Genomic DNA, 10,599 nt, shown 5'->3' on the forward strand with positions numbered 1-10,599 from the left:
TTCAGTCTCTTAGCCTAAAGTGAAATGCGGACACTGATAGAATGAGACAGCCATATGTAGGAAGCCTGTTTACATTGGAAACTTGCAAAGAACAGAATAAACAATTACCAATAAACAAGTAGTATTTAAGATGAGCACTGCACAGGTAACAACTGCAGATACATAAAATTGCAACCTAATGAAACATAAACATATGTATTCCTTTATTTTACAAATAATTCCATCAAGGAATTCCCACTGCTGTTAATTCCTTTATTTCGTAACAGATCAACAATACTTACTTTCTAGAGACACTTATATATTACACACTTGTTAGTGATGTTATACCTGATGTTTCCTGTAAATTTCTAGGAGTTCTGAGATGACATTAAGTAATGCTCTGGGATCACGCACATTCCAAGCTGCGAGACTTGGTAATGATTCTTCCAGAAACTCAATGTCAGGGTCAGCCAAGAAGGAGTCTTCATCAAAACAAAAATCTGGTGCAAAATGAGGTTTCTGGCTATTAAATACCACATTCCATGTAATTTTTTGCCCTGCATAAGGTATAACAAGCTTGAAGCGGTCAGCATTACCTTCAGCACTGTCTGTTGGTCTTCCAGATGATATGCCACTAATTTTGATATTGCCTGAGCCAATACCTGTTGAAAGAATGAAATTATTCTCATACTGTAATTGCTCATACACTGATAGTGTCATCCAAAATTGACATGAAGGAAATGGAAGTGCACATAAACACCCAAAGACCTACATAAAAACAAGAAGGTTTAAGCATAATCTATTTCATAGGAGTTAGATGATACATGATCAGTGTGTAACAATCAAGAAAGGACACTTGTACATATACTTGACAATGAATGAATATTTAAACTAAATAAATTTAATTCACTTCTAGTAACAGCAATATTCCTAGTGACACAAACTATACTTATGTACTGTATTTCAGTTGTAGTGTTTGGTACCAGGTGCCAACTTTGACAATGCCGTGGTGTATGCAGTGTATCTGAAAGGTGTCGGGTGCAGATGGTATTATGTAGAAAAAGTATTGTTGGATGTGGCACTCGCATGGAAAATGCCCAAGTCTGGTAAGGTGTTGAGAGCATTATATTTTTTTTACGAGAATATTTTGAGGTTACTTTAATGTCTGTACTGTGTATCGGTATATATCCTTCAGATAAATTGAACAGCACAATGTTGTATGAAGAAATGTGATCTATGATTTCTTTCCTACAAAAGTTTGGCATTCTTGCAGGCTTATGCCAATTCTGTCAGCACCAATACAGACTTCATGTTATGGTGCAGGGAACACAAGTTGTGATGATCAAGCAGATAGAGCACAGAGTTTGAAAACGTAAAGTGTACTATCCATGTTATTGTTAGAGTTGTTATCAATGTTCTATATGTTTTTTTGCTCAAGAGACAGGTGTCAGTGAGTATCTGTTTTTTTTTCTTTTTTTTGCCAGAAGATTTACTTTGACTTTATTAAGTATAGGGCCAGATAGGTGAATCTATGGTGGCTGTGAAAACAGATAACTCTACGTATCAAAAAGTTAAGTACAAGACTGAAAAGAAAGCAATAGGCACTTGGGAGTGGAGTTTTTCCACTAGAACTATCCGAGTCCTTGCTGGATTAGTAGTGGCATGGGCATTCAACCATAGCTTCTAATTTATTTGTGTCATACAGGGAATGGGGAATATGGGGTTTTGATAATTCAATAATTTGTCAAAGAGCAGATTTTAGAAATCATAAGACAGGTTCCTGCACTACACTAGTATGGGTTCATTCAATGTAAGCTTTCACAACCATAATTTACTGCAGTCTTCTGCCATTCAGTCTTATTTAGATGATCACTGTTAAGGAAGTTTCAGAATGATTGTCGTTTTCTGTGTTTTAGATTTCGTGGGAAAGATTTGTACATCAAAGGCTGTCTTTGACTTATGTGAGATGGTTGGAGTTCTTTGATGTAAGTTTTTAATTTTTCATTTTGGACCTCCGAACTGAAGATGGTGGCATACCTTCTTTTTGTGGTGGCTGGGTGGGGAGGTGGGCAGAGGGTTTTGGTTGAAGTGTTCAGGAGAGACTGGGATGTAACTGTGTCGAGCTATTCCAAACAGTATTATTTGTCTGTCTTAATTTATTTAAGCTTGTTTGCTTTTTTGCTGTAGGAAAATAGGTAATGTCTGAGGATTCCCCCCCCCCCCCCCCCCCCCCCCCCCGCAGGTGAGGACAATTAGCACCAGTTGGTTGGGGAAGTGCAGGTGGATAAGTGTGTTATTTGGTTGTGTTTATTTTGGTGTTAATTGGTATTGATATTGAAAGTCTTAGGTTCTGCAGGTCTTAACTTTTTAACTGTGTGCTTTTTATATGTACATATGCTTTATTAAGTTTCTGAATGTGGAAAGCACCCAATTATCTGTTTTGAGTGTATCGCGGAGGTCGGTTTAGCTTTATATAATAAGTGGAGCTATCAATACCAGTTTTACACAGAAACTGGTATAATATTTTGTTTAACTGTAAATATTGTAGCTTCAAGATTGGTAGGAAGCAATATTTAGTTTACTCACATGAATACAGTGAAAACAGAAAGGAATTTCTTCTTGTGACCTATTTATCTCTTTTAATCAATTTTTTATTTATTCTGTTTCATGACCTGTGAGTTTCATTAGTCTCTCCTCACCGAAACTCCCGGCTACCTGTAGGTCTCCTGGTACTTGCTTATTGGTTTTTAAGCATTTTTTTTTCAGAAAATTATAGTAGTCTAGTTGTAGAATGTGTGTTATGAATGAAGCTGGCTTATCGGAAAGAGTCACTGTAGAAATGGGGAAAACAAGGTGGAGGTTTAGGGATAACAGATTTTGTGTGAAGGAAGGAGGGGGCAGGGGAGGATGAATCTGGATGTACATTTAAGATGGGGAAAAATAGAGAACTGTTAAACTACAGCAGTAAGTCAATTATTACCCACAATTTAGTTATATTTTTGTTTATTTTGGTAATACTGTCACTTTACATTGATGACGCATCCTTTGTTCATTTGTTGTTATATCTTTGCAATTTTCTAGCTGCTAGGTTAGTTTTGTTATCACTGTTGTGCTGTTAATCATGGCTGCTCCGCTGTCTATTTGCACCAGAGAACAGCAACGTTCAGTGATCTGCTTTTAGTGGTTGGAAGGCGTATCAGAGGCTGAAATTCATCGAAGACTTTCGGTACAGTATGGGAACAGTGTTTTGCCACAACAGAGTGTCTACGAATGGATTGAAAAATTCCTAAATGGTCGCACAAGTGTTACGCACAATGAAGGAGCCTGACGACCATTTTCCGCCACAAATGAAGAAACCATTGAGTGTTCACATGAAACGATTCTCTTAGACAGACGATTAACCATTGACAAAGTGGCATATTGTCTGCAAATTAGTCATGGTTCTGCCTATGAAATCATCCACAACAGACTTGGGTTTCACAAAGTTTGTGCAAGATGAGTCCCAAAACAACTGACACAGTTGCATACATAAACATGCTTGGACATCTCCAAAAAACATTTGGATCGCTATGGTAACAAAGGGGACAACTTCTGAGACAGGACCATTACTAGTGACGAAACATGGCTCCATCATTACGGACTGGAGAGTAAATGGTGGAGTATGGAATGGAAACACCCAAATTTGCCGTACAAGAAAAAGTTCAAGACCCAACCGTTCGCAGGAAAACTGATGCTTACAGTTTTTTTGGGACGCACAAGATCCAGTATTGGTACATTATGGAGAAAGGGACACAACAATAAACAGTGTATGTTACAGTGAGATGCTTACTGCCAGGCTAAAGTCTGCAATTCGAAGCAAACACCGAGGATTACAGTCAAAAGGTGTTGTGGTGTTGCACGACAATGTCTGTCCGCATACTGTTACTCACACTGCGGAAACACTCCAGAAACTTAAATTTGAAGTACTGGCTCATCCTCCATATAGTCTCGATCTTGCCCCTTCTATCACTTGTTTGGTCCACTCAAACAGGCATTAAGGGGCCGTTGATTTGCCTTGAACGAAGCGGTGTGTTCCTGGCTCATAGCTCAACCGAGAACCTTCTTTTTTGAGGGCAAGTGCATTGAAACACAATGAGACTATGTCAAAAAATTATGTTCTATTAAGTTCCCTATTTGATTACAATAAAATTTTATAACTACTTTGCGGATAACAATTGACTTGCTCTCATAATAATGTCAGCAACGTGTAACAATGGAAATTTGTGATGAGAATAATACTTAAAATAAAGGAAAAGCAACCACTATGGCTAATTGATGTGTGACACATAGAAATATGCAGCAGAAAACTATTTATATTAGCTTTTGAGCTCTTGCTCTTTCTCTAGTAGCAGTACAAATATTCACCACAGACACCAAAATGTACATGCTTGTGGCTTTGGTGGCTCTAAGCACTATGAGACTTAGTGGCTTTGCTTCTACTAGTGAAAGAGCAAGCTATGCACATCATCACCAGTCAGCTATAGGACATATAATGTCGGTGCTATTACATTCTACGAATGCCTAAAAATTCCTGTAGATTAACAGTGTTTTTGCACTTATGCATAGCATACTGCAATAAGGCAAAGTGTTGTGGGGGATAGTAGTTAGAATAAGAACTACTACTCCAGATGAGAACAATAAAATGGTGTCACACAGAGTTTCAGATCAGTACATTTTCAAGGAATTTATAATAATAATCCAAACATATATCTGCAGTTATGAAAGTATGTGCTTTCTGAAAGCACACCAGGATTTCTCAGTGTTACACAGTGGAGTTCATAAACATGCAACAAGAAGGAGAATCTCCATAAAGGAATAGGTACATGCAAAAAATTCTGCTCATTATAGTGCATTACATAAGAAAATAAAAATAATGTTGGATTTATAAAAAATTCAAAAGGAAAAACAAAAATGTTAATTAGAAACAGCTTTTCCAACATTAATGGAGGATGTAAGGGAATGTTTGCTACGCGTCATCAGCTGTGACTAGTGACAAGAGGACATGCAGAAAACACCGTAAACAACATGGCGACTAAAACACTTCGTTATTGGCAATCTTTTCAAATAGGCTAAGCTACAGATCTGTCTTTCACCGAAATTAGGTCCCCCCCCCCCCCCCCATATTAGCGGTGCCTTCAACTAACAACAAAATTGTGAATACAGGCATGAAAAGATAAAATGACACCAGCCATTAACATTACATCACCAGTGAAAGCCAAAAGACTCGCATCAAACATTCCTCTTGACCCTAAAAGAATACAAGAATCAGCAACAAAAGCAGATCAGTTTGCTTCCATAATTACAGTATAGTGAAGAGATTATGCTAAAAAAAAAAAAAATTGTACTCACAAAAATATAACACCACTCTTAACTGGCACATATTTCTAAAATCCTATATCACTGCATACAATGACACATCTGGATGCTAACAAACTGATTAATCATTATGACTGTGACATTGTCATCATCTTGAATTTAGAAGCATTAGATACACACAAAAAAGCTGATGTCCTGGTATCAAGTGTTTCAATATTTCAAGAAATTCTATAATTAGCACACTGTAGTTAGCAAACTTTTGAAATTTACTCAATGGCTGGTATATAAAAATGACAGACTAAGAAGATAATGACATGCTTTGTGAATGGCACCTTCACAGTTCGGGTCTATCGTGCACCGCTGTCATAGACATAGAATCTGCAAGTATTATCTCCTTTAACTAGCCTACATTAAACTGTAGCGAATGTGGTGAAATTCAAATGGCTTAATCTATATTACTCCAAAATTCAAGAACAACAACAAATTTAAGAGAAAGGTATAACATGAAAGCTCACTCTGATTTACAAAAACTTGCTAAGACAATTATAACACTCCACACAGATCAACATTTCTTTATGTTAGGAAAGGAGATTCGAACTTCACATTCCATCAACATTTTGGTCATTAGGGACTGAACACAAGCTTTGATTACAAATGGATGGGGAAGGAAATTGGCTGTGCCCTTTTCAAGCAAACCACCCCGGCATTTGCTGAGAAGATTTATGGAAATCATGGAAAATCTAAATCTGGATGTCGATAGGGATTTTATCCGTCATTCTCCTGAACGCAAGTGCAATGTAACAATGGGAAAAATTTTGCAGGCTTCTGGAAAGCTACAATATAAATGCAGCATTTTAATAAGTCCTCTGTATAAAATATAAAATGAGCAATTATTTAATTTCTAACTAAATTCTACAATACCACAGTACGTCAACTGCACTATGTCACATAATTTAATAGACTGAAGACTAGCACAGCAATGTTACAACACGGATGCTCATTTCGGATAAATAATACTGTAATGAAACTGAGGAAGGTGACAATTTCATTTTATTGTTGGAGATTATTCCTACGTCCCCAAACCGGAAGTTAACAATCAATACGAAGAGGACTATCTTCGTCGGATTATCTTCATTCTCGTGTAAGAACATTTAATGGTAAGTGCAGGATGACAAATTACTAAGCTCACACACACAGAGAGAGAGAGAGAGAGAGAGAGAGTGTCTTGAAAGCAATTTCCAAGTAATAAATCATTTTTTCTAACAACCACCGCCATACGTGCTTAAAAGTAATAGAGAAGTAGCTATTTGTTTTAATGTGTGTCCGCGTTCGTTGCAAATATTTGAAACAACTCTTTTAAACGGTCGCGTAAATCTCTCCTAGACTTCAAAATGTGCCTTCATCGTAAAATTTACTATCAGCACGCAATTTCAGCAGCAAACTAAATTTACTGTTTAACATGGCACAACTCACGTCAATTTGAACAATGTCATGTAGCCTACAATCAAACGATTATGGGATTTTACCGGCGGCGCATTGTAGCTGTTACGGCCTTAACGCAGAATGCAACCAGACACGACGTTCACCGTTTGTGCACAGGTGCAGAGCGGAAAAATTGAAAGGACACTTCACAAATGTTAACAACATAGTAATCCATTCGGAATTCTGTAGAACTCTTACCAACTTTTTCACTGAGTACGACTTTGATTAATGGCTGAATGTCAGGGTGGAAATGCTGCAGAATATTTTCACCCATTTTCATTTACTAATACAATTGTCAACACAGTACACCAACACAGTTGTCAAAGTACACCAACATAGTGCTGAAAACGAAGTTTTCGAAGTCACTTATCTCTATACATTTTCTCACTGTTCCCACTTTATCTACACACACAATAATACATCCCCACTTCACATTTTAAACAAATCAACACCACTCTCATTGTTTACTACATCATGTAGCCGATACAAGCATCGCCAACATTACAAAACTAAACTGAACATTAATGGTTAACGTCAAAGTTGTTTTTGAAATACGTTCGGCAGCAAGGAGACAACTACAATTTTTTTTTTTAGTGTTACGGACTGATGAAACCTCTTTGGTGTTCGATAACCGTATCATTTTAGCTGCACATTTATTGCTAATTATCCTGAAGGAAATGGGTTACGAAATATCAAGACCACTTACAAGTTTGTAAATAATTCGTATTAGGGTACCGCTGAAAAACTTGACCTAAGATTGCCGCAATCTTAGTTTCTGTGTTGTGGCCTGGTAAATTGTAGGTGCTCGTGGAAATAATCAGAAGTAGCTTCTTTCATTCATTAACAAAGAATAAATCAAAGTGGGTATTACACGACGATCCGCCACGAACGGTACTGGTCTAGCACGATAGCCAACTAGCGTTAGAGGGGGTTAAACTACGCGCGACAGGATAGAGAGCAGTTCATTAATAGCAGGACTTCCGAAGCTATTTTACGGGGTCTCCAACAATGATGCTAAGTTGAACAATGAAATTTGCAAGAGCGAATTGTTAGTCAACCATCTATTATGTCAAGAAAAGTCTGAACCGTTTTGATGTGAACTGGATACAAATAACTATGACACAACCCCAATCAATCTTAAGTCAGTCAGGCCAGAAACTTCTCTCCATCCGAAACCAAAATGGCGCTTCAGTGAATTTATAAGAAACGGTTATCAGACATACATTTCAGACAATCGATCAGTACCACAGAGAAAATTGTGATTACCTGTATGATTCACATCCTTCTTAGACTGTGGCTTATTCATCTCACAGTGCACATATAATTCTCCGGTCACATTTGAAAAATTACTTATTAAAGACTCTCCGTAGGTGGCGAGACCTTTTTTACTGGTGGTCTGTAAATAGTGGGTCGATATCATTCGCTCTGTCCTTGACATTTTGATAAAGCCACACATGTCCACAGGCTGTTCTAAATGGTGAGCACCTCACAGAGCTCATCATTTGTATGCTGGGTACAGTACGGGCTTGGTAACCTGCATTTCCTGAGTGGGGGAGTGGTAGGTGCCATCAGTCCTCAGTCACCATAAGCTCTAGACACGCTTCAGTGACTACTGCATGGCAAAGTGGTGGAGCATTGGTTGTCAGGGAATGGATCGCAATGATGGTACAAACATTTATAACCTCAAAGTGTGGCACATGCTCTGTGCGGCTGGTCCCAGCGAAGGTTCGAGTCCACCCTCGTGCATGGTTGTGTGTGTTTGTCCTTCGGATAATTTAGGTTAAGTAGTGTGTAAGCTTAGGGACTGACGACCTTAGCAGTTAAGTCCCATAAGATTTCACGCATATTTGAACATTTTTTGTGGCACATGCTGATGGGTGGATGGCTGCTGAGGTGGAACAGTCACTAGTGAACAACATCTAGGGATCCTGTCACACCTCAGTTGTATAGCCCTGACCAGGAAAGTGGGATTAGCAGCTCAGGGGAACACTATGTCATCCACAACTACTCAAACAAGCACTCCCAATGGTTCAAGTCGTCCATTGGGTCCTAAAAACACCCATTGTACAAAGAGAGCTCAGGAGGGCTGGAACCCTGAAATCTATTAAGCGGCTATGTAATGGAATGTTACTGATAGAAGGAGCAACATCACAGAAAGCCACCAACATCCTGAAGTAAGAACTGTTGGGTGAATATCCCATTGTAATTGAACTGTACTGTATCCTTAACTATAGTCAAGTGTTAGTAACATGCAGTGACTTAATGCTTATGGACGCTGTGGAGGTAGGAGGAGTGGTCTGACGAAAGGGTCACTGAAGCACAGAATGTAATGTGTTAAGTAGAAGGAACATAGGAAGATGGAGAATCGTTTAAGCCTGCATTATTAGTTCATTTCCCAGTTTTGTCAGATTACGCTGAAGCTGTGATTATAAGACTAAACGTCAGACCATACATCCCTAACTCCATGAGATGTTTCACATGCCAGAGATTTGAGCACACCACTAAGGTTTGTACAGGTCAGGATATGTTTGATTAAGTGTACTATGGACACCCATGCTGAAGGAACTACATATACCTCCCATGATTTCTTTGTCAGTTGCTTGGGTCGACATCCAGCATGGAGCACAGAGTGTATAGCTTTCAAGGAAGAAAAGAAAATCTGGGAACTGAAGGCGATTAAGTGCATGTCAAAAACTGAAGTGAGAAGGTATACAAATCGCTTCATCCCCCAACCTTCACAACATCATAGCTCCAGCACGCATGACGAAAAATGAAAAAGTAAGTGCTTCCACACAGATGTCATCAATGGATTCTGACACATAAAAATGCCCTTGCAAATGCACCTGCAGAAGTAAAATTTTGGAACAAACTGCTGCTGTATCATACAAAGTCCGATGATAAACAACACCTCAGCAGCTGATGTAGATACCTACTGTATTGGAAGCGAAATGGTCGAACAACAGTCTGCCTCAGCCTAAATTGGTACCATCAAACCTAAAGAAGAAGACAAATGTGAAGCAAAAAGTCAAGAAGGCACAATCAAAGCAAGCTGACCATAAGGTACACAAACACTCACTTGACAATGAAAACATCATACACAATGAGGGATGTTTAAATGAACCCTCAAGTCCTTTCAGTTATTCCCCTTCTGAAGCAGGTTCTCCTATAAATGGAAAAGAAAGGAGAAGGCATAAACCTCAATGGTAAATTGCTCCTGTATACAATGGAGCATGAATGGGTTCAGAACACATGTGTGGGATTTGAAATTATTGCATGTTTCTGTAGGAAACATATTTTAAATTGTGCTTACCACTCTACTTCCATTTCTCAGTTGCTTTCAATGTGCACATTTCTTTCCATGTCACACTTTGTAATGTGTATCTGCTGCCCAACAACATTCTGGATAGAGGTCCTTTCTGACCTGATATCACTACTCCCTCAACCATTACTACTAACGGGAGATTTTAATGCACATGATTTCCTATGGGGCCTGTATCAACCAGACTCACGGATTGAGCTGTGAAAAGCCTCATTGTGTCATAAGAATTAGGCATTCTTAATTCTGGCAGGAGCAAACATTTGAGCACGAGAGTAGCGCCATTCTGCACCAAAGACCTTGCTTTCTGTTCTCCCCTTACAGATGCTGCTCGATGGTAAGTGGTCGATGATTTGTATTCAAGTGACACTTCACTATCTGGATCTGCCTCTCAGATAGATCAGTCCCTGAAAGGAAGCTGCCCTGGCAGATGCTTGGCAAACTGGGCACTGTACATCCAACTGGCT

General features: G+C 38.7%; 1 protein-coding gene across 1 annotated transcript in view; it reads right to left on the bottom strand.

Moving 5' to 3' along the window:
* The window catches only part of LOC126267964 (BRISC and BRCA1-A complex member 2-like), a 51,417-nt gene extending 44,047 nt beyond the window's left edge, over window positions 1-7,370 (bottom strand). The window contains exons 1-2 of the mRNA XM_049973305.1: window positions 7,015-7,370; window positions 328-641 (exon numbers count right to left, since the gene is read on the bottom strand). Coding sequence (XP_049829262.1) covers window positions 328-641; window positions 7,015-7,096 — 396 coding nt within the window. The 5' untranslated portion in view covers window positions 7,097-7,370. The remainder of the gene's footprint in view (window positions 1-327; window positions 642-7,014) is intronic.
* Between the last annotated feature and the right edge of the window lie 3,229 nt (window positions 7,371-10,599).

This window comes from Schistocerca gregaria, chromosome 1 (assembly GCF_023897955.1).
Source record: "Schistocerca gregaria isolate iqSchGreg1 chromosome 1, iqSchGreg1.2, whole genome shotgun sequence".
NCBI lineage: Eukaryota > Metazoa > Arthropoda > Insecta > Orthoptera > Acrididae > Schistocerca > Schistocerca gregaria.